A 23,955-nucleotide genomic window follows, 5' to 3' on the forward strand; every position below is an offset into this window, starting at 1 on the left:
CCATCACTGCCCTCTAACTCAGTGTGTGTGTGTGTGCGCGTGTGTGCGCGCGCACGCGTGTGTGTGTGTGTGTGTTTGTGCACTCCAAACTAGCCTAAATGATAGCTTAAGTCAACACATAGCCCTTTTTGTCTTTTTCTCTTCTCTTTTTTCCAAGTTTTCCTCTACCTCTCTTTCCAATCAACTGGACAAGATTTAACCATACGTACAGTATCTGTTTCTGGTGGTTTGTTCCATTACAGGGAAAAAAAATCGGGCATTTTCTCTTTTTATAACCGCAATTTAAAAAAAGACGGAGAAACAAAAAATTGTTTGTCACAGATGGAGAGCAAGACGAGGGTGGATGAAGCGATGAAAACATAAACAAAGAAAGAGGTACAGAATAAGTTCTGTATGAATGAGTCATATGGCTGCTATGCTAATTCAGATCACAGCTTCCCCCTGTATACTTATAACCAAACATATGCTGGGACACGTAGACAAGAAATACTCTCTTTAAAGTGAAGATACCATACGTGTGTGCAAGTATACTCCACAGTCTGGTGTCTGACTTTCATTAAAGTGTACAGACTGTAAACACAGGAAATATCGACTGCAACAGCAGTTATCGAACCGGCAGGGAAAATGAAAGAAATTACTCCATCCTTTACTTCCCTTCCTTCAGATCTGTCTCTTCTCAATTTTCTTTTAATTTTTTTATTTCCCTTCATCACTGCTCCACCTCTGGCAAAAACACTCTTCTACTCCCTCCTTTCCATCCCTTTTATATTCTCTCTCTCCTCACCCTTTAGGCACATATACTTACAGATTCACACATACATAGTGTAACACACACACACACACACAGGTCTGGCTGTGGCTGTCATTAGTTAAAAAGGGGCAGGAACATGGGGAAGCAGACAATGACATATCTCTCTGCTCTATACTCAGAGACACATCCTTCAGCAGAAACTTTCTACGGCATGCTCAAAATAGATATGGAAAAGACATTAAAGCCAAGCCAGAGAGGAAAAGTGGAGAAGATAGGATAAGATGTGTGTTGCTCCCTGCTTAATGCGTCTTCATGAGAACATGCATCTTGCTTTTCTGAATTGTCTTGTGCACTTAAATTAAATCTAAACTGACATAAATGCAATTTCTTCTGCAAGCATAGATACTAGACAATGTTTTATCTGACAGAAAGTTACAGTAACACACACCTGACATTTGCTTTGTGTGTGAAACATAAACACAGGTTCGTCATTTGTACGTGATCATACGTTTCCATATGTATGTGTGTGCTTACATTGGCATTGCTGAAGCTGTATCTCATGATAAGGTAGAGGGTGGCACAGGCCTGGCTCCTGTTTTCATCAACAGGGCTGCTGCAGTACTGAAGCACCTTCTGGCACAGGTCTGCACATTGCTCCGCCTCCTCCTCAAACAACAGGTCCCCAAACTGCACACAAACACACACATAAGTGTCATAGCATACAGAAACACACACGCATATATACACAAATAATTCTGGCTTGTATCAGCATTTTGCCACCCCCACAAACAAATAAGAACATTTAATTTAGACACAGATTGAGTTCATGTAAACACCCCATCCTACACACCTCCTCCTTAATTTTCACAAAGCACACACAAATACACACACATATCATAATCAAAGTACCTTGACAACAAGCGATCTCAGTGTGCTAAAGGTGTGAGAAAGATAAGTGGTGCTCTGGTTGCAAGTGAGAGAGTGGAGTAACACCTTCAATACCCCACCAATCACACTGTCCTTACAGTCAGCTAGTGGCACTGCCTGGACATAAGACACATAGAAAGATTATGAAATTATTTGACATACTGTAAATGATAACACCTACAAATACACTGGGGACAAACTTGAATGCAAAAGTAAATCTTTAAATTGCTTAAAAAGCACCAAACTTTACAACTAATTAACATGCACGCTTATATGTTTCAGGCTAAGACTGCAATACGACGCATGTATTGACAGTACATTATGTACCACTGTGATATATGCAACTATCCTTATCTTAAAAACACATAGCTTTGTATTCAAACAATTTTCTTCTTAGTTCCCTGTGATTTACATATTCACTGATAATGCATTGTATGATATTTCTCTAGTTTGGCTGCATGTTTCTATTAATTACACAGCAGACTTCTAAGACATATGTACAGTACATGTTGAAAGATGCATCTAGGATTCAAGGTAAAAGATGATTAATTAAGAGCATTTTCTGACCTGCACAATGGTCTCCAGCAGGTCCAGCACAATGAGATTTGTCTCTGTGGCTAAGTTCCCACTAATCAGAGCTTCGTGGTCCAACTCTGCTTTAGTCCTGATGGAAGGCGGTGAAAGTGAAACAGATGTTAATGGACAAAAAGCAAACAGACTACAAAAAATTTGGAAAGAAAAGGGTAAGAAAAACTTACGTAGACAAAGCAAAAATTGTAAAACCAGGATGCGGACACAGTTTATAACATACTTGTCTTGTTTATCATTGGTCTGTCTCCACTGAGTGAGGTCTTTCCTCCAGCGCAGGTTCTCTTTCTGACCCATGATCCTATCCGTTCCTGTCAGTGTTTCGAAAGTTTTAATCAGTTCAAGAAAACTATTATAATCATTTCCTAGACTACAGATTATATTCTAAACTGTATCAGTGAAATCCAAGCCATCTAATGTTTCCTAAGGTGGAAGAAGCAATTTAGATGTATAGTACTGTAAAAGTAGTACCCTATCAGTTGTACAAATTGCATAACATAATAGGAAACAGGGGAGTGTCCAGCTACAGACTGTGTAGCCGGAAACTGTTTCTTGCAATGACTTGCTGACTGCACACGTGTAATTACTGATAAGAGTTTGAAAATCTAAGGGCTCCCTATACTGTACGTGGAAGTAGTTTTTATTCAAGCAATTTCAAACTTTCCTTACTTAAAGCCCAAGGAAATACATTACCTCCAGCTCGTTTCATCATTTCCCCAGCCGCACCCATTCTCCTCAGCAGGGCCTCTTCCAACTGCAGCTTGGCCTGGTGAGATTTTTGTAAGGCCTGTGTGCTCACTTTGTCACTGCTCTGCTTACCCTGCAAACACACATAAATACACATCCACCATGACAAACACAAAGAGGACGCAGGAAAATGATTACGCAATACATGCAGGCAAGATACCGTGTATAAGTACTACTCTATCCATGATGTAAACTTTCCATATGTGTTTATATGAGATCAAAACCAATCTCAGTGATGGCTGATAGATAACAAGAAAAGCTGGTAAATGACCACACTGACCCGGTACTCAAAACAGGACACACAGATAGTGAGGAGCTCCAGTAGCTTGTTGAGCTGCGAGGGAGGCATATCTACAGTCCAGCGCTGAATCAGAGTCTTATCAGCGTTCTTCATCACCCACAGAAAACACACCAACAGGTGGCGACTGGTGTCTGCTGCCAGGGTGGCTATAGATTTACCTTGCTGGGACACAGAGAGGAGAAAGACAGATACACAGTATAATTCAGTGTAATGCAGCTCTCACCAAAGATATGGAGGACCTGCACTCTCTCAGTCCAAGTACATAAAGTACATTGCGTTTGCTTTATGTGCATCCAGACTGAGAAATTACTGTACTAGCCATGAAAGAGAGCAAATGGATTAATATAAAACAGGATTTAAATGCATGCAGAGATTACTTTTTTTTCAGTGTAGATGGCCTTTAATTATGTCCTATGTTTGTTATAACATACCAGTCAGGGGAATGCTTTGATCCAAAATGCTTTACAGCTTCTCCATTCTCTCTTTTAATAGGCGTTAAATCTACTGCAGATAAATTTACATTCATTTGTGTGATGATGAATCACTGCTATAGAGGGCTACTGCAGCTTCACTGTGTGGCAGCTTTGATAAATGTAGCCATTAACCTCCTAGTGCTCTAGGTGTCCCACCTGAAACCTGGTTTCCAGCTCTCTGTTCCACAGCAGGACATATTGAATCTCACCAGGACAAACGTCAAATAGTTGTGGCATGTAATCAAAACATCACTTGTTTATTTAAATATATTCTGTTTAAAGCCATTTCTCATGCTAAGAGTGAAAGAGTCAAACATTGTTTGAAGGGGAACTGCCTGAAAATGAGGAACAAGTGCTCTGGCAGCCATGTTTGGATTTGTGATGGATACCAGGCCTATGGCTCAGTTGCGTGAAAATCAGTTTTTCCACATCAGTATTTCCTGTAACAACATACGAGGAACTGATTCATCTCTTGGAAAGAATTAGAGAAAAAGGATGGAATGGCAGTGTTCAGTTTTAGTGCCTATGTTGTTACTGTAGCTACACTTGATGGATGTGTTTGTCGGGTAGGACGGCCCTGTTCACTTATGATGGCAATGGCTTCCCATAAACCATCTCCCGCAGATGTGTGTATGTATGGGTGTGTGTGATTTTTCAGGATGGATGAAGAGTGTGCGTGGCTCTGACAGCTAATCAATCTACCTCAGCACAACTCACCTGTTGGGAGGCAGAATCCTCAAAGATACAATCACACACAGAAGCACTTTTGAACTTTTGAGAACAATGAAAATATGCTACAATCTGTTGTCATCTGAACATCAAGACATAATTTCACAGTTTTACCATGGATGCCATGGAAACGAGAACATTCCGTCCGAGTGTGTTGAATGGATTCCCAGCGATCGCCATGGCAACAGACTGATTGATGGGTGGGACATTGTCAAGGTCATCCTCAGGGCCGCCTGTCTTGTTTTTCCCACCCCGTGTGTCAGAGACTACAGAGACAAACAGGTCAAAAACTCAAAAAGAGAGACACTTACAGCTTGAAATTTTCAATAGACACAGAATTCAATCATTACCACATGTGTATATTTACTACTACTACTAAGAACTACAGTTAAAATGCTGGCACATTAAAACAGTGTGTATGATGAATGGTATTTAGAGGAAATGATTTACAATTTAAGGGCAAAAAGCCAGTACTACACTTTGTCTATTGTGAAAATACAATAGGCTTCTCAAAGAGGCAAGTTAACTATCGCCAACCCCTAAGGGGGTAATGTTTTTTCTCTCCCTGAAACAATGGCATGTGCACATTTTACAGTTTTGCGCTTGGGAGTTAAGTAAGTTTAGGGAATACTGTATGTAGTGTATGTGCAAAAAAGGACTAGATGATATGAATATGATATGTGTGTGTGTGTGTGTTTGTGTGTGTGTGTTTACCAGTGAAGTCTAAATAGTTTGTGGAGTCAATGATAATCCCCACCAGTGGGAGGTAGAGAGTAGCCACCTTGGCCCTGACTTCATATTTATCACAGCGATGGTCAAGATCATGAGCACATAACAGGCTGCAGATGGCATTGATGGCCTTTCTCTGGACCTTTCCTCTGTGAACACACACACACACATCCATTTTAAACGTGCACCTGAATCCACCAACTACATTACATTTAACCAGGATTCAAACTTTTTATCTACAGTGGTTCTACAGTAGTTGCAACAGGTGAGCTAAAATGATATACTCTATGAAATGTAATCTATACTCTGTGGAACCCTAGCAGATCAGCGCTTTGCATTATAGCTTGAAATAAAAAGGTCATAAAATGGAAAGTGGTTCCATACCCCTCCGATTCCATGTCTAAAGCAGCACTAAGCTCTGTCAGTAGCAGGCCGGTGAGGTAGTGCTGCTGCTTGAATTCCTGAGAAAGCTCAAACAGCCCCAAGATTCTCTGCTGCTCCTGGAAACTACATGAGCCTGAACTCTGAGAAGCAGTGACAGCCAAAAAGAGCAGCAGCAAAAGAATTAGGGTGAAGTTTTCCCTTAACACAAAAAAGTACTTTTTAAACTGTACTTCAAAAACTATGTCACACCTTCCCAACTGAATCCCATCTAATATGTACACAACATTTTCTTCTTCTGATGTTGAAATGTGGAAATGATACAGACCTGTGATGAGATGGATGGACTTGGTGAGGCGGGGGCAGAGGCAGGGCTGCTGAAGAAGAGGCTCATATTGAGGTAGTGCTCATGACTGCACAAAATTCGCAGGAACTCCAAACGCATGCTGATCAGTGTTGGCATTGAAACACATTTAGCTGACATCTAATAGAGAAATAGCACAAGGTTATCAACTTATTCTATAAAGCTAAACCAGTGCAGACATTGAATACAAGATATTTGAAAAAGGACATAGATGTATTCAGCAGAAAAAAAACAGAAAAAAATGACAAGACATCATGAGTAAATGCACATGCTGAACAGCTTTGATTTGTTATTAGTGTTATTCCACCTGGTTGCAGTAGTTTTTCACCAGCTGGAAGACAAATCCTCGGTCCATGAGGGACAGCAGGTCATAGAGGAAGAAGGCCAGGCTGATGTTGACTTTCTCTGCTTGCTCTACCTCCTAAAACAACAACAATCAACAAACAGCAATCAGTAACCTCTGCTGAGTGGATCTTGCCGAGCATCTAGCTGTGCAAGCTGAGCTTTTGGTACCAGGGAGGCAAATATAATTAACACCTCCAGCTCCCTGTGGTTTGGAGGACACCAACAACATGTACACTGAATCTGTTTCTCCCAACCCACGAGTACAGAAGGTGCACAAAAGCTGCTGAGACTTGGATTGGAAATCGCGTTGGTTGAAGGTGAGCTGTATGTACTGTCATTGTCCTCATTCTAACTTTCCTTACCTTTTGTTGTTTGACAAGGATGGTCGCAATTTCAGCTGTAACCACTGAGACAATGGTAGCGATGTCATCTTTAAAGCGGTCAGAGAAGCGGCTTCTTCGATGAACATTATGCTTGTCCAGCTGAGACACATGCTGAGCCATGCTTTTCACCTGTTTAGGCAATCACAAACCAACCAAATATAAATCTTGAATGTGAATCAACATCTACAAACAAAAAATGAAAAATCATTGACAGGTATTAAATTATGTGACAGACACAAAGGCGTGTAATTGAAACCAAATATGATGAATACTCAGTAATTACACAATTTGTCAAGTACCTTGACAGACACCGGATAAAAATCGGACCGGAAAAGTTTTCTTGATTGTTCTGTCCTAATTTTTTATTCAAATGACAAAAGATTCATTTTATTAATTAAAATCTTTAACTGAGCTTATTAATGGAGGAAACACAAATAAGTGAGATGAACTTTAAGAATGAGTGTGAATGTAAGTGTTTATCTTCCAAAAGAAGTATAAATTTCTAAGCATCTTGACAAATGTCTGACTACAGCTTTTTTTCTCTTCAAAATGCCCTTTTAATCATTACACTATAGAACTATCATTTATCTTTAAACGTGGGTGGCCATGAGGTCATGTGTTATTTGGTGTAAGTCATTTTGGTTTCTTCACTTATCATTTATCAACAACATCTGTAGAAGATGTTACTTTTTTCCAAAAAGTACATCCCCGCCCCCCCGCCAAAACAGAAACCCCACACTGACCAACAGCTCAAAGAAGAACCAGGCATATTTGTACGCGTTCTCTCTGCAAATCCCCGTGCTGACGACCATCTGCAGGGCCAGCTCTTCATGAAACTGCTGCAAGATAGAAAGAGAGATCTATAGTGAGGCATAATAGAGACAGTAGCTGGTGGAATTAAGAATATTGTATTGATGTTAATGTCTCTATTAGTACTACACTATCCATCACTATGCATTAACTTGAAAATCTTGGCAGAGCTTTGAGCAGGTAAAACAAAAAAAACAAAAAAATGCATCCCAAAACATATATCCAGTCATTAACGCCCCCTTGTGGCCAGTAGTGGGAACTGTTGTTAGTGGATGAAAAGTCAAAATACTGTTGAGTATAATCATGATCCAAACAGAATGAAGCGGAATTAATCAGAACAGATTTTTTTGACAAATCCAGTGGATTGTGCTTTTAATTACCTTTTAAGTGATATTTATGGATAAACTAAGACACCTTGTACTAATGTATTACTAAACAATTTAGTTAACATTGGGGACTTTTTAGCTACACACAACACTCAAATTGTGATATAACCCAAATTATTTCTCTGCAAATTAAAACAGAATATTAAGAATGAAAAGGACATGTAGTGGTGAGAATCAAAATTAAAGAAGAACTTTTGTTACTTTTCTGTTGGAGGGTCTGGTGCTTCCTATGGTGTTCTGATGGCTGTTTACATCAACGTAGGTGGACATGCGGCTGCCTGGGTTGTTGAGACCCTGGAGACAGAAACACACTCAGGTTCCATCGCATTTAACGTGATGGATGCTTTCATTAGGGGGAGTGTCTCGTGGTCTATTACAATACCTAATGTACTGTGAGTAGCAAATGACTGTTTTGTGTGTATGAGAGGAAGCGTGCTGGGATATTTACATACAGTAGTGGGTGTGTGTATGTAGTTACTTTTTGTATATAAAATATACATCAGCCTGGATCGATTATAATTAGATAGTTAATTTTTTACTAATGCTAATTGCCCCCTAAATGTGAATAAATATTACGCGACTGCCTTTTTGGAAGCTAAAAAAATGTGCTAATAGTTTTCTTTCTTTTTTACAATTTACACTGGGGTGACTGCTTTCACAAAGACATTTGGTTTGATCAAACACTACCTTGGAGGAAAGGATGCTTTGGACCTCAGCATCTTCATCAGGAGTGTGCGGAGCAGGAATGTCAGGGTTGCTGCTGCTGCGGACTCTAGACTGGAGAAGCATACTGCCAACTGTGGCTGCTGTAGCACGACCCATGGTGCTGTAACGGCTCTCTGCTGAAGGTATCATACTCCCTGAACCTCAAAACACACCCAAAAATATTTATTCTTAATTCTTTGAGGTAGTCACAGAAAAAGTAACAAGCAGAAGAAAATTAAAGAGCACTACCTGTGCTCTGCATGTCTCGCGGGGGATCAGGTAGACGAAACACCCAGTAAAGGTAGGTCGCCAAGAGGCTGTTCCTACCCTGCTGGTCCCTGATCAGCTCCTGGCTGTTATGAAGACTGTTGACAATAGACACAACTGATTCGAAGGCTATCTGGGCCAGATTGGCTGTGGAGTACAAACATAAACATGCTCATTTATACTGCAATGACTCCCGTGCATTTAAGTTTTTAAAAACTTCCGTGCATCTAAGTTTTATCTCATAGACAAGTGCTTAAAATAAGTTGATCAATTAAGATCCCAAAGACCAGGAAATTTCTCAGCACCTGTTATGCTTATTGTTATTATAACTTATAAGTTACACCTTAGCACAGTTACACCTTCAAACAGTTCTAAACCCAATACAAAATGATACTAAATAGAGCTAAGCAGCTAAACCTTATGTTGGGTAACCTGTAGTTAAGTAATGTTTGACATCTTTGCTTAATAAATGAGGTAAGTAATCTAAAAAGTGTGATATTTGTGACAACAACAAATTGTTAATAATGCTGGAATTTCCATCGCCTTACTATATCGATTTCACTCGGTTATTCAAGTCAACATACTGCTCACCAGTCTGGCCAGCGATGACCATGGGCTGCATGATGAGGGTGAAGAGTTTATCTAGCACCAGGTGGAGGAAAAGGACAAGAGGCTCTAAACTGGAAGAGGACAGGGATATGATGCTGAGCTTCAGCTCATGCTCCAGCTTGTTCTCTGGAATTTTCTCATCCCTGACCCGTAAAGGGAATGTTGCTCCACCTTCCAGGGCGTGGCAGAGGGTGAAGAAACGCTCCAGGTGGTTATCCTAGCAGAGAAAAGTCATATTTCATTACAGTGTGCAAAGTAGCAGAACAAGGGAGCTGGAGAAATAAATGTAATAAGACAGAGTTCATGTGATGCTTTAGGGAGGAGCAGATTGGACACTATCTGAGTATCACTGTCAGAGTGGATGCACGCTGAGAGTGCAGGCAAAAAAGATTGTGTTATATTGTGTTGCTGTGTTCGTGTTCATGTATTCAACCATAATTTACCTGTGTGTGTACAGATGACACAGCCTGAATCTCAAGGTTGAAAAGTCCTTTGTGACTCTCCATCCACTTGACTGGGGGGACCTGAGGAGGAAGTTTCTACACAAAAAAGACACAGGAAATAAATATGTCTGTTTTCAGGTCATAATATGCATGTAGACCTTTAATTTAATATAAAGTATGCTTCTTTACATGAGTGGGACAAAACGTTATTTTTTACATAAAGCTGTGTATACCTCAGGCGTGTGCATGGAATAGTTGACTGGTAGTCGCTCCAGGACAATAGGCAGACAGAACTGACCAGTCTGCAGTCGGTCATTATTCAGCATAGGCAGCCACTGAATCAGAGGCAAACAGCAACTTCAATATGTCAGAGACGAGCATTGTGCATGCATCAGAAAACACATCACAAATTTGTTTCAAAAACTTGTTTCAACACAAAAGAGAGGTATCACAGCACATATTACATTTACCACATGAGGACCCACAAGTCATGATTTATTAGCTTATATTCAACACAATCACAGGTTGGTTTTTCTTTCAATGTCTAAATTTAAGAATTCAAATAGGTGGACATCTTACAGAGTATCCAATGAGTGTCTCACAGCTTCCGCTCTGGTTCTGTTTCTGCTGGCAGCTGATGTGGTAGAAGGTGAACAGCAAGTGATGTCTGTCTGTTAGATGGGCTGGAAGAACCAGCTTCACTTCCTCATAGAAGTCAGGGGACCTGTGAGATAGGAAAAAAGGGAGTAATAAAGGGATCAGAGAAACAGAGAAAGATGAAACAAAAGGCAGAAATCAAAAGCGAAGGGAAAAAGACAAAAAGCCAGAAAGAAACAGAGATAATGGGAGTTACTCAGACTGTTTACATGACAAAAATAATGACTGAAAACTGCATTATGGAAAATGTGTACTTGCTTGTTATGGTACGTAACAGGAGTGTAGACTTCCTGCAAAAATTCAGGGCCACTTGATTTCCCAAAAATGACCTGAGAATAGACAAGAAATTAGTAAGTCATCAATATCAAGCTGTAATAAGCGCTGAGATTAAATATCTTGAATAAACAATTAATTTATACAGTTTATTAAAACATGGTGGTAGATTAATTACAATTCCAATATTGCAATAGTTAACTGCATTAACTGCAATACTCACAGGCAGAGAGCCGATAGGGTCCTCTCCGCTCATAAATTGGATTTTGATAGTGATGTTTCTCACTGATGTAAGTTTGTTGACAAAGTTCAGCCTCTGGGGGTAGACAAAGAGCAGGTTCCTACAAAGACACAGGAAGACTTCCTGTTTACTTAAAAAATATATAAAAATCCCACAGAAGCGCTCTAAAAAATAAAATCAAGCAACTACATTATACAACTCTAGATGGCACTGTCTATACAGCTACAGATTAGTCATGTAATAGTATGGTGACAGAAAAATCGAAATAACCAGTAATTTACTGTGACCTTCTTGGATTTAACGCAACACTATACTCTTTTAAGAAACCTGGAATTGAGGGAAAGACAACAGACCCCCCTAAAAAAGTGCTCAAAGAATGTCAGGATGTAATTACCATGTGCACGCCTTGTTTACTCCTAAAGTTACTAATGTATTGTTAGAAGCAAAGGTATTTTAAAATTAATATTGACACAGACTGCATGTGGCCTTTATGGAAATAGCTAAAAATAGGCAGCACACTAAAAAGAGAAATGTCAGTTCCTGAGTGACGAGTACAGCATGACTGTTCTTGTTGCCTCTGGCCTTTCAGAGCAATATATGTCTGTAAGTGCAAATAAACCTGGGTACACCTTACACTATGAATCACCCATTTTCAAAACTGTGTGCATATCATCCTGGGCCATTGCAATGTTTAAATAAGCTCTGAAAATAAGCATGCCTTTTTGGTCTGCTTGGTGTGGCTAAGGTTTATTTTCTTAAAGCTAAAGTGTACATGAAAAGGAGCACTGGATAAAGAAGTTATACATTTTGCCCACCAACGCACCTGTAAACATTATGAGGAACATAAACCTCGCTGGATGGGAACTCCAACACCTCCTTGAGTGGCCGTACGTTTTTCTCAGCCACAGGTATGAGAGGGATGAGCTCGGTGGACAAACATGCCGCTGGTGTATCGTGGACTGGAGACATGTCCAGTTTAATATAACCTGGAAGAGACGAGATTCAGACATCAAGCGTATATGTGACACTGGGAACTGCACTGTTTTACACATGTAAAACTATTCCTTCAGTTAAGAAAATAAAGTCTCACTACAAAAGTTTAGATGAAGTGATAGCTGACCTGGTATCGTCTTAATTCTCCTCTGTGGGTTGGAGGTTTTCTTAATCTCAGCCAGGATCTTTAACAAGTCCTCATCATTTAGGCGGTCTCCCTCCTGAAACACAGATAAGTTTAGGTACTTTGAAATGAAAAGCTAAGTTGACAACGGTGAAAGAATCAGGATACAATGTTTGAATAACAGCAATCATGGTTATGACATGGCAGCTGATGTATAAAAGCTTGATCCTTGTGGTACGCACAACATGGAATGTTTGAATAAAGAATAAGAAAAGGCCATGTTTTAACTACAAGTTTGTCTGGTGGATTTGCTGTATCATGTATGCAAATGAAATAACATTTCTCACATATTTGTAAGTGTGTTTTAGTGGCAGTCTGACCTGTTTGAAGATGGTGTTGATAGTGATGTTGGCAGGTTTGAAGGCAGAGATGTTACAAAATTGATCATCCATGGTACTGTAACGTTCAGAGTTCCTCCTGGGAAGTTGTGCTCTCCGATCGATGCTGCTGGATTTAACTGGTGAAATTAAATGTAAAGGTGACAGGTGAAATGATGTACAAATAGGTGTATACAATATTGACAAAACATTAAAAAGTCAAGGCAAAAAGGCAAAAGAGCACAAGTAAACACACAAAAAACCAGCACACACCTCCCTTTAGGCTATCAGAGTCTGTGACATCGCGGTCTAGAGTGGCAGTAGAGATGACTTCCATTATTTTTACAGTTGCCCATGCAAAAGGCATGCGATAACGACCCAGCCTCTGGCAAAAAGTCTGAGCTTGGCCTCGCAGCTTCTCAAGTTTGTCCTTGTTCTGAAGAAGTTATTATAAAAACTGAATTACAGAAGAGACCTTCAACTTTAGAACATATGGTCCATTATGTCTGCAGTAAGTGTTACAAAAAGGCTTAAGATAAATAACATGTACAGCATCATTTCTGTGCTTTGTATAGCAACACATATGGTGCTCGCTGTGCCATATTACCTTTGCAGAGTCACTTTCCTTCAGTGTCATGTAGGGGTCAGCACAGTCACTGATCTCTCCCTGCTGCAGAACTTTTTCAATCTAAAACACAAACAGGACATAGATGAGCCAACAGAACAGCTCAGTATAATCAAACTCAAATTAAAAATCAATTGATTGCTGGTAAAGTTACAGCATTAGCCATATACGGGAAGGACAAAATTATCTAGAGGTTTATAAAATAGTTTAATTTAAGTTACTTCTGATACACACTGTTCTTAGTAATTCTGCATACTGTAAGTCATGTGGATTTGATCATTACCTTGATGACCAGGTAGATATCTGGGGAAGGGTAAGTGATGGAGAAGATTGCAGATCTGGCCAGAGTGGAGGAATCCGTGTTTGGTGTGTGGGGCTTTAAGAAGCCTCTAAATTGTTCTGAGTTCAGATCACAGTAAAAGTTTTCTGATATCTGGAATGAGACAGACGTAAAAAGTTTACCTTCTAGCCGCAGAAACATTTCTGTACCCTGTTAGAAAAAAGGTATTAGAAGCTTTTACTGAAATCAAATTCATTACGGGGCAAAATGTAAACCTTTAATCTAAGATACACTGGTTTCTAAAAATAGACTGCAGGAATTTAGAAGATGCTCCAGTCACACACTGGTTTTACGTAAAACCAAAACTGATCCTGGATTATCATATTCTCAGTTCACTCTACTGTTTCTCCACTTGCCTCCCTAATGACTTCAGGCTAGGAACACAGCCATATGTCCTGCTCTGGCCTGGCCTGGTGTGTGTCATGTGATACTTTTTATTGGAAAGCTCTCGTTCATTCTGCTCATCCCATAGGACCTCTATTACACTGACCACACCAAAGCAAACTTCTTGGCAGCCAAACCTGCGCCAATATGTGTACTGGAATTCTTATGACAATATGTGTGATCAGATTACACACTTGAAAAAGTATCCTAGGTTCAACACAGCTGGTTTGTTTAGAATCAGATTTTGTTAAAACTGCAGTAGCAAGCCAGAAAACAACATTCCTGAAAATGTTTTGTGATGAAAATGACCCAGTTGACTTTAATACGAGGCACACGTCCTGCAAGAGTGAAGCTTCTCAAAAGACCACAGTGGAGGAGTCACAGCCCCTTCTTGACTAAATGACTTCTTACAAAAACAGAAACAACTTCTCAATAATGAAAGCCAGCTGACTTATACAGCATACTGTTCTGTCATATTGTCTTAGGCAAACATGACTAAGTGACTGTTGACACGCATCCTTCAAACCACTGTGTCTTCGGGCAAAGAGATGTATAAAGAATGAAGTACCTCTCTTCAACATTACATTTTTGTCAGAGGCCTTGTTTCTACCTGACCTCACATGCAATGCTTTAGAAGGAATATTTCACATCTTCTACTGTGGGACACTTGCAATCACCACAGAGTTGCCAAATTAGTAACTGGATTAATCTGGTGCTTTTGAAAACAGCTTCAAAACTTACTACACTTACAATACTATTGACATTATCTACTTTGCTATGGAGAGATGTTTAATTACAGCTCCAGAATTTTGTAGTCATCCTGCTCGAAGTGGTGGAGCTCCTATTTTACTACATGTGTTCAGAGAGTGAGCAGACAGACTAAAACACAGAGCTAACTGAGTATTCACAGCATATGAGAAAGCACAACGCTTAACTTGATCTGATCACACTTTTTTTCGTGCCAATGGGCTGCAGTCACAGTCCAGCACAACTTGGAGTTCCTAGCTGTGTTGAGTAACAACACTATCACTAGGAAACACAGAGAGAAACACACCTTATTTAACTAATTGTATTGTAAAGACTTGCTGGTCTGTTTGAATGTCCTTGTTCTATTTATATCCATGAATCCATGAATAAGTAGGCCACTAGTTGTGTCACATGCTGTGTCTGCACCTTGGCTGTTTGGTCAGAGAGACAGGACTAGCATTACATGGAATTATATGAACATCTGCTCTAACAAAACACATAAAGAGAAAGACACAGCAACACAATTCCCACTAGATACAGAAACAGTACTGATGGATGCAGGAATACAGAGAGAAAAGCAGGCAACAGAAATATGTGAGAAAATAAATTATAAGACTCTTGAGAAAGTGAAAAAGAGCAAATCCTTCAGAGATAAATGGGTCAGAGGCAAATGCTTTACATTAAATCTAACTGACAAAACAAGCTTGACAGTTTCTCCTTCACTCAGACAGAGAAACATTTAATAGCTATTTAACAGCCTGGCTCTGTCTCCACTCAATCTAATAGGCAGGATGTTGTATTAACCTCCACTTCGGTTCAGCACATAATAAAACATGTCACCTCAAACAAAATACACCAAGAGAATGTGATACTTCAGCTTTGCTGTTATAGAGTGAAATCCAAAAATATCATTCATTTACATTAGATTATTTGACATGGGAGACGACGTACAGTGTGTGGTTACACTGTTTGTGTTGCATCTTAACTGTGAAGCTGTCCCAAGATCAGCTTATGTACAGTACCTTTTTAAAATTATGGGGCATTAAATTGCCCTATCCCACCCGACTGAGCATGTTAGAGTCATCAGCCCTGCAGACAAGCTAGAAAGCAGCTGGCGGGCACTGAGTGGAAGGCGTGGCCAGTGGTTAAAACCCCGTCTCATCTGAGGGATCCATGAGCACTTAAGTACAAACTAAATCCTTACAGTCTCCTCTCCCAAAAAACTATCCAACTGTGTAAATCCACAGAAGACATGCAAACGGACATGCCTCAGATTGGTTGTTTGATTGTTAAAATGCAGCATGGTATTAATAGTCCTAGAACCAAACTATGAGGAACCACAAGGTCATAACTATATGAGAATGTTTTATTATTAACCTCTCAGTCTCTGTTAATGAACACTTTCTCCATGGGCATTCATCATCACAATTCCACAGTATGCTACCTTTTCATAAATTGACTGCCCCAAACTGTAACTGACACTTAGCATGATATTTGGTTAGGCAAATGGACTATATACATGTATACACACACACACATACACAGATGGCCAGAAGCAGCCACACAGGGCCCCATCCTAACATTCACCAGGAGCTCGGGTTCAGTGTTTGCATTTTACCTGGCAACACAGCATATTACAGACTCAACAATGACCCCAGTCTCCTTTGAATCTACGGTACGGATTATGTATTTTTGAAGGCCAACCCTGAACTTCCTGGTCCCCTCCACAAAAAGCCAAGGGATTTGGATTATTGAGGAAAATAAGCTCTGTCAAAAACAGAAGTTTAAGATTTTTTTATTTTTTATTTTTTTTTGCTGTTGGTTTGCTGTTGCTGTTCTCAGGTATAGATCACCTGTATTAGACATTAGATACAAAAACACAATACAATACAAGACTTCTCAAATCAGGTTTAGATGGTCATAAAGACTAAAGAATTATTAAAACTACTAGTGCTGACAGACAATTTCGCCAAAAAGCTGTGGAAATAACTCAACTTCAGGACAAAGGATCCAGAAGGGCAGAACATCATTTTTATAGACCAATCAGAAACAGCAGTGTAAATCTGAGGTGCCAAGCTGGTGACTTTTTTGTTCATTAGGTGCTGGTCACCGTACAAAGACACCTTTTAATAAAATGTAAGAGTGATATAAGTTGTTCATGTTATCCTATAATTTAGGTAGTTGCAATACAATTTGGTTAGACTTTGCAGGTAAATATAATCTCAAATATATACAAGAACTTTGGATGCAAGTACACTCAAGCTACCAGTGTTAACTGGCAAACAGTCTCCATAACAAACCCACATAATCAATTTCAACCAACCAGAATTTACTGCAATACTGGTATATTATAGATGGCATGTGTTTTGTCAAAGAACTTGAATAATGTTAGTTTGAAGCACATTGAACATTGTCTTACCTTTTTCTTCTCTTTCAAGTCATACAATGCCATAGTGGCAAATAATGGCTCAATCTCAATCTCAAACCTATAACATCAAAAAGAAAAAGTAAATAAATAATTAAAAAACAACAAGAAAGACAAATATCTCACATAGTGAACTCTAGTTTTAGCACTCTAGTTTCTCAGACTGTATCCTGTTTTTCCTGTTCTATTTCAGCAGATTAGTTTTGTATTGGGAAATAGCAAAATGTTCAACAGTAGGTGATGACATGTTTGAACTGAGGGTTGAACATAGGGGGTGAAGCTGCCAAACCACTGCGAGCAGAGAAATGAGTTCAACTCAGCATTTGGCAGTTGTATGGATTACAAAAAGGATGAATGAGATCAACAGGGAAAAGCAGACTCAGTGTGTGTGCGTGTGTGTATGCGTGTATGTTGGTGTGTGTGTGTGTGTGTGTGTGTGTGTATGTTGGTGTGTGTGTGTATGTTGGTGTGTGTGTGTGTGTGTGTGTGTGTGTGTGTGTGTGTGTGTGTGTTGGTGTATGTTGGTGTGTGTGTGTGTGTGTGTGTGGAGAGAGGAAGGGAAAGTGAATTTTTGGAGAACAACAGCCACTGTGCCGCACTCCTCCATCCACCCACACTACTCTGTCCATCACATCTACTACATGCCGTTATTCAGACTTTGAAGTCATCGGATGTGACATACAATGTCCTGTATGTTGAATGCTAAGCAAAAAATCATTTTCATGTGCAAGAGGGTGTTTAACACAAGCGACTATTGGTTCCTTGTTTAACTTCTAAGAAACACAGAGGACAGCTGTTTAAATTACAGAGCAGCTCTGTCCCCTACAGCGTAATGAAAATGGTTGGCATACTTGATGGACTGGCATCGGACCAGAATGCGATCTCCAATGTGTTCTTTTGGGCAGTCAGGGATCGGCCGTATCTCCACTGCATCTTCCTGGAACACAATAGCAGAAAAAGGTTTTAAACCACACAAAAAGAATGGGAGGAGTTGTAAAATTGGGGTAAGACGTTAACTAAACAAAACACAGGTGGTACATGACTTCAGAGGAACTTAAACAAAAACCACAGAAAAATATACCAAGGTGTGGGATTACAACTTATGTGCAACCTAATAGTAATTTTCATTCTAAATTAATGAGAAAATAAATCAAGATGCTTGTTTCATAGGACCAACAGAGCAACATTCAAAGATATTCTAACAGAATATTTTTTTTAATTTAAGGATATTAAATTAAGTATTATTTTAAGAAGATAGTTATTATGGTTCATATATCTTATTTATGTGATAAATATTATCTCTCAAATACCCTTTAAACATTTTTGTACCATCACGAGATAGAAAGCATCACAAGCATACTATGTCACATCATATAACTGAAACTCTGACACAGGGTAGCAGAGGCCAACCAAACCAATAGTTCCCACATACAAGCCTGCACTGGTATATTACTGTATGCGTAAGGCACCTCTTTCTTTAGCTCACCTCGTCAGCTGGTGGGTACAAAGCAAATAGATTTGGGTGTCTGGTCTCGTGCCGAGCATCGTGGTTGAAGCGGTCCAGCTCTTCAGGGCTACTGAAGGCCAGCAGCCCCTCAACTCTCTGGTCTGGAGTTAAACACCGCAGGTTAAAGTCAGAGGAGGTCAGCGTACGACTAGAATCATCGCTTAGACTCGTTAGAGTTGGAGATTTGATCTAGAGAAAGAGAGGGGAAGAACGATTTTAGGATTTGTGATGTGATAGGGTCAGTGAAGAAATATGGTGAGAGAAAAGAAAATGTGTGAGCAGAAGAAAGTGAGTTATGGGACACTAACAAAGGGTGAGTACAGGCAGAACGACCCAGGAGTTGATATAAAAACAGATTTGTATTAAGATAAATATTCCAAAAAAGTTAAAAACTATGTCTTGAATATGCTGTTACATTGTATTAAAATTATCTGTCCATCAGTTGGAAGTCTCTCAGTCTTGCTAAGACAACATATGGAATTACTCAGACTCAGCTACAGGGCAGGGCATAACCTCACTGCTCCCATGTGACATCCAGCTCGGAACTCTGCCTCTTGCTATCCCTCTCTTCTTGTCTCTTTCACTTCCATTATCCATCATTCTCACATCCCGGCTCTCAACCACAAGCTAGGATAGACAGAGCTTCCACTCTGATGAAGCTTCGCCCTGCTGTAGCTCCAAGTGGCCATAACACCATGATCCTGAGGCTGTTGCTAAAGCAGATTGGACCATAGAAGAGATCCATTAAGTGCTGAGGGACAATGCCACTGTTATTCTCTTTCTCTGCCACTCTCATCCTGGCATGTAGATCATGGGAAGCCCTCAGCGGTAATGAGGACCTTTTGGTTTGGGTGATTAACCAGAATTGGCAAGGATGGGGCAACAGGAGGGGGCTGATGGGGCTCACTAGTCGTGAGAGATGGTAGGGTAACCAGCCAGAGGCTGGGAGTGGCTGTGACTGGGACTTGGATTGCTGTGACTGCCTGACGCTGGGAACTAGGGATTTGACCACTATAAGACAAAGAAGCTACAGCAAAGGCAGTGAGACAGGATGGGAACTTGGCTCAAAATGTCAGTGGTGTACGAAGGCAGGCATTCATAATGACAATAAGGGCATATCCCTTCATGCATGTATGAGCTACTGGTGTCTTGTTAAATGTGTGGAGCAAAAGAGAAGAAAAAAAGATTACTATATATTTAGCTACAACACCCCTCTTCTAGTCTGGTTAGACACATAGAGGTGATGAAGATCGGAGAGTGTATAACATTCTGTTGTAGTTTTGTGCAAAGCAGGCGGAGTAAACTTGAAAGGGCCACTGCCACGGTGGAAAGAGTGATGGGAATAATAATACACTGTTGTGTTCAGTATTAAAGAATCCCCCATTCAGGGCCCCCAACCCTCCCTCACATTTTAAATTCACTATTGTCGTTTCTTTTACAAGCCTCACAAAAGATACTTTCACTAAGTGCAGACCATCAGCATTTAAAGACAAAGTGGAGATAGTAGCTTTTCTTGTAGCTCACATTTAAAAGATTTTTTTTTTTATTTGTGGAAGCTGATGATTCCTGCCCTGGTCTGTTGCTCTGTATCTGTCAGCCATAATTTCAATCCAGTAGGAACTTTATTTATTTATTATGTACTGTCCACCAGATGCCCTCAGACTTTCCTCCCTGTTCCAGTCACCTGACCTTCCCTGCCCATTCACACTCCTATTCTCTCTTATCCACCCAGTGGGTAAACCTGCCTGTTTTACCAGCTTCTTGCCAGATCATCAGGTTCTTTATGTTCTATGTGGACTAATATCCTGCTTACCTGTATGTGAACCTGTTCTCAAACTTGCCTCTCTGCCGGCTTCCCTTTCTTTTAAAGTAACTTTATAGCACCTGCCTTCGCTTCTGTTTATAGATCCTGCCTGTGCTTCTCATACCGAGTAGGACAGAAACAAACCAATTTGTTTTCTTGATGAAACATCAGGAGAGCAATACCATAAAAACATGCATAAAAATATGGAGTCAAAACAAGGAAACGCTTAGTCTAGCAAAAGTAAAGACTGGAAGCACAGGCAAACTACACCAGTAAGTTCACTTAAGCATATAAACTTCAAACTGACCATTTGAGAAGTAGTTATATAGTATAACTACTGGGCCTATATAGAATGTGGCATTACTGTTTTGAATTTTTGTTTATGTGAATAATTTTTGGGATCCCCCTGCCGTTCGGAGTTTGTGTTTTGACTTTCTGTCATTATTCTGAAAAGAGGCGCTGTAGATCAGTGTTGCTGCCATAGTAGGTCAGTAGAGACGTGTTGCCTCATGTTTGCCCCCTCGCCATCAAATTGTATTTTTAAAAAAAGTTAAAAAGTTGTTTAAATGAAAATGGTTAAAATGTTTTTTTACACGAACAAACCTAAATGTAGGCTTCTATGTAGCTTTAGAGATGTTGTTAGACTTCTGATGATAAGTTTAAAGAAAAGGTTTATTTAATTGATGGATTTAATAATATTAATGTAAAGTTTTCTCAACTAGTTTCTCTTGGTTCTGAAAATGGAATCTGACCGAGGGTCCTATCTGGTTGAACACTGCAGAAGCACAATAGCAGAGATACAGTTGAACATCTAAACAGATCTCAAGAGCTGCATAGGCCATGACTGATTGCCTCAAGACAAATTTTGAAACAACTTAATGCTTCTCCTTTATGAAGTAACACATAAGCTTGGTAAGAGAAGCTAGGTAATGCCTCAAGTATGAACTTAGTAAATATCTGAGATATTAAATATTCAATATTTATTCTGGCTACCTTAGACTGAAAATGAAATCTGAACTAAGAGGGTGACTGTGTGTGTCTGTGTTTAAATGTATGGTCAATGTTTCTTACTGGTTTCTGCTGGTCTTCTGGCTGCACATCTGTCTCAAAGGTCTGTTTCTGAAGGGGTTTGTGAATGCCAGCTCGCTCTGAATACAAGCTCCAACCATCCCCCTGACACCTTCACAAACACAAACACACAAACACACACACACACACACACACACACACACACACACACACACCAGAACAGATATGCATGGTTACGACTGATACACCTCTGCACCTCTGATCAGAGATAACAATACAAACAGAACTCTTACACAACCCAGTCGTAGGGTAGTGTGAGCATGTGTTGGACAGAGAGATAGACGAAGCATTACAATGTTTCAGATAGGAGGTCCCAGTGTTTCCCAGACCACTTATTTCCTGTCGGCAGCGGCTGCACAATGTAATAGCTAAAATACCGGTGAAGGCATTTTTGTTTGGGAGTTTGGGAATCTTTTGTTAACACCCTTTATTTGGAGTAATTTCTACATACACAACAGTATCCATGAGAAATAAAAACCCTATACATTGGAGAATGCCCTTGATAATATGAAATTTGAATGGTTTTTTTGGAAGGTTTAAAGTATTTGTGAGGTATGTTGTCCACTGGATGTGAAAGAATATAGCAAACTAGATATGTATGTTCACTACACCCATCTGGGAATCCTGAAAACTATTTCTGCCTGGGAACATTTACCTTCTAGTGACCACAAGCCACGGCTGGGTGTAACTCTTCACACAGTCTCTTACATGTGGATCCAGTTCCACTCTACAAGAAGAAGGAAAAAGGTGAAGATTATAAGATGTGCACACACATGCAGCCATGCAAACATTCAAAGACTGACAACTTTACATTTTTCTTCCAGACAAATCTGTACTTCAAGGTCAAGTTTTAAGACAAGTGCACTCTCTGACTAAACTAAGACAGTGAAAAAGATATTAACAGAATAGTTTTGCAATAATTCTAAGGAATTTTTAATTGCTGTGAGGTGATTTTGTTCTTGGTTTTCCTGATATATAAGTTTAATTAAGATTTATTAGGATTGTATTACTTTTAACACTTAATGACAGGCTGAAACAGACTACTCTTTATAATTTCTGTACTTTTTTTACTCATTCTCTCTTGGCTAATAGCAATGATCTGTAACCCACCCATCTGTAGGGACAGAGTGTCGAACAGTGCGACACTCCTTCTCCACCTGCTCCACTTTCAGGTCATCATCTGGGAAGTCTCCAAGTTCCTGCATCAGGGCGGCGTCTCCACTCCCTAACTGTGACATCAAGAACTCCTCCAGGTCCAGCGGATCCACCGCTTCATAGGATTGAGGCTAAAAAATGACAGAGTGAAACATTGGGCTTGTGGAAGTGATGCACATCAGGGAAAGTATTAGAACACTAAGAATCTTTGCACAACAGTGCAGAATCAGCAGACAAGAGCATATGGAGACCCTGCCTCAGAATTCTCTGATAAAGTTAAGGTTTAAAGTGACAAAAATACAACAAAATGATGAAGAATCACCAAGATTAAAAATATATATGTTTTAGCAAAACGTACTGCAAAGAAACACTGAGGAAAAAGAAAAGAAAACAAAAGAAGTGAGTGGGGGCAAACGTTTTGAATGATGACTTTTTTTCTGATGGCTGATACCTGTCGAGGAAAAAAGATAAATAACAGAAACTGGAACAAACTTGCCTGTATCAGACAGCCAGGCATTGGGTTTTTTTTCAGGGAACCTATTTTTAAACTCACCAGCCCACACTCCAGAGCTATACTACATCAAAGGCATGGGTGTAATCACTTTTATGTGAAGTACAAATGGGTTAAAATTGTCATATTGGTCTATAAATCAGATATATCCCAAATTTGTTGGCACATAATAAATGTGTTAACACACAATGAACCCAATTTCACAGCTGCTCAAAGGGGAACAATAAATAAGCTTTTCTTCCTTAAAAATTACTCCCATGAAAAAAATAAAAAAAGAAAACATTGAAGTTATAAGACATATCCCTGTTGTGGTGCCCAGCTAGCTATGGTTGTAAAAGTGGAACTTGCATGTAGCAGGTGTGTCTTTGAAAAGTGGCAGCAAACTGGGCTGAGCTCCAATCTGATTACAGTCTGCAGGCAGTGGATGATTTACGCAAAAGCTTGGAAATAAACACACCACAATATTATGCAGCAGAAATTTCTAAATAATTAACCATATCCTCTCAACATTTCTCAACATCACACTATGGTGTCATGCACACTGTTGCACAGGGGAAGCATTTGCATGACAAACATCTAGTGAATGAAAGAAGTAGAGAGAAACTGTCTGTATAGGAAAAAGAAAAATAGCTAAACCAGCAACAGACATTCACTCACTAACAGATAGTGTGCACACAGGAGTGGTAGAGATAACTGGAGCAACAGCATGAGTCACTGCTCTACTCAACTTCTAAAAGCAGGGTAAATTCCATTTGCCTTCAGACA

The 23,955-nt window shown here is 39.8% G+C and overlaps 1 protein-coding gene across 5 annotated transcripts in view; it reads right to left on the reverse strand.

The window, feature by feature from the left end:
* Nucleotides 1–23,955, reverse strand: part of dock8 (dedicator of cytokinesis 8) — a 45,758-nt gene that overhangs the window by 11,671 nt on the left and 10,132 nt on the right. For 2 of the 5 annotated variants that reach the window (XM_067520090.1, XM_067520095.1), the window contains 34 exons: nucleotides 22,635–22,810; nucleotides 22,180–22,251; nucleotides 21,507–21,615; nucleotides 18,611–18,820; nucleotides 17,976–18,061; nucleotides 17,119–17,185; nucleotides 13,512–13,661; nucleotides 13,211–13,291; nucleotides 12,877–13,039; nucleotides 12,607–12,743; nucleotides 12,230–12,323; nucleotides 11,933–12,095; nucleotides 11,092–11,209; nucleotides 10,854–10,924; nucleotides 10,518–10,662; nucleotides 10,172–10,273; nucleotides 9,939–10,034; nucleotides 9,478–9,712; nucleotides 8,869–9,033; nucleotides 8,602–8,780; nucleotides 8,116–8,208; nucleotides 7,462–7,557; nucleotides 6,698–6,847; nucleotides 6,298–6,411; nucleotides 5,955–6,110; nucleotides 5,630–5,769; nucleotides 5,231–5,394; nucleotides 4,631–4,782; nucleotides 3,294–3,476; nucleotides 2,960–3,086; nucleotides 2,490–2,577; nucleotides 2,246–2,342; nucleotides 1,661–1,795; nucleotides 1,286–1,438 (listed from right to left, as the gene is read on the reverse strand). In XM_067520090.1, the coding sequence (XP_067376191.1) occupies nucleotides 1,286–1,438; nucleotides 1,661–1,795; nucleotides 2,246–2,342; nucleotides 2,490–2,577; nucleotides 2,960–3,086; nucleotides 3,294–3,476; nucleotides 4,631–4,782; nucleotides 5,231–5,394; nucleotides 5,630–5,769; nucleotides 5,955–6,110; nucleotides 6,298–6,411; nucleotides 6,698–6,847; nucleotides 7,462–7,557; nucleotides 8,116–8,208; nucleotides 8,602–8,780; nucleotides 8,869–9,033; nucleotides 9,478–9,712; nucleotides 9,939–10,034; nucleotides 10,172–10,273; nucleotides 10,518–10,662; nucleotides 10,854–10,924; nucleotides 11,092–11,209; nucleotides 11,933–12,095; nucleotides 12,230–12,323; nucleotides 12,607–12,743; nucleotides 12,877–13,039; nucleotides 13,211–13,291; nucleotides 13,512–13,661; nucleotides 17,119–17,185; nucleotides 17,976–18,061; nucleotides 18,611–18,820; nucleotides 21,507–21,615; nucleotides 22,180–22,251; nucleotides 22,635–22,810 (4,467 nt within the window). The remainder of the gene's footprint in view (nucleotides 1–1,285; nucleotides 1,439–1,660; nucleotides 1,796–2,245; nucleotides 2,343–2,489; nucleotides 2,578–2,959; nucleotides 3,087–3,293; nucleotides 3,477–4,630; nucleotides 4,783–5,230; nucleotides 5,395–5,629; nucleotides 5,770–5,954; nucleotides 6,111–6,297; nucleotides 6,412–6,697; nucleotides 6,848–7,461; nucleotides 7,558–8,115; nucleotides 8,209–8,601; nucleotides 8,781–8,868; nucleotides 9,034–9,477; nucleotides 9,713–9,938; nucleotides 10,035–10,171; nucleotides 10,274–10,517; nucleotides 10,663–10,853; nucleotides 10,925–11,091; nucleotides 11,210–11,932; nucleotides 12,096–12,229; nucleotides 12,324–12,606; nucleotides 12,744–12,876; nucleotides 13,040–13,210; nucleotides 13,292–13,511; nucleotides 13,662–17,118; nucleotides 17,186–17,975; nucleotides 18,062–18,610; nucleotides 18,821–21,506; nucleotides 21,616–22,179; nucleotides 22,252–22,634; nucleotides 22,811–23,955) is intronic. The other 3 variants (XM_067520092.1, XM_067520091.1, XM_067520094.1) reach the window with 3 other exon arrangements.

Source organism: Channa argus, chromosome 11 (assembly GCF_033026475.1).
Source record: "Channa argus isolate prfri chromosome 11, Channa argus male v1.0, whole genome shotgun sequence".
Classification (NCBI taxonomy): domain Eukaryota; kingdom Metazoa; phylum Chordata; class Actinopteri; order Anabantiformes; family Channidae; genus Channa; species Channa argus.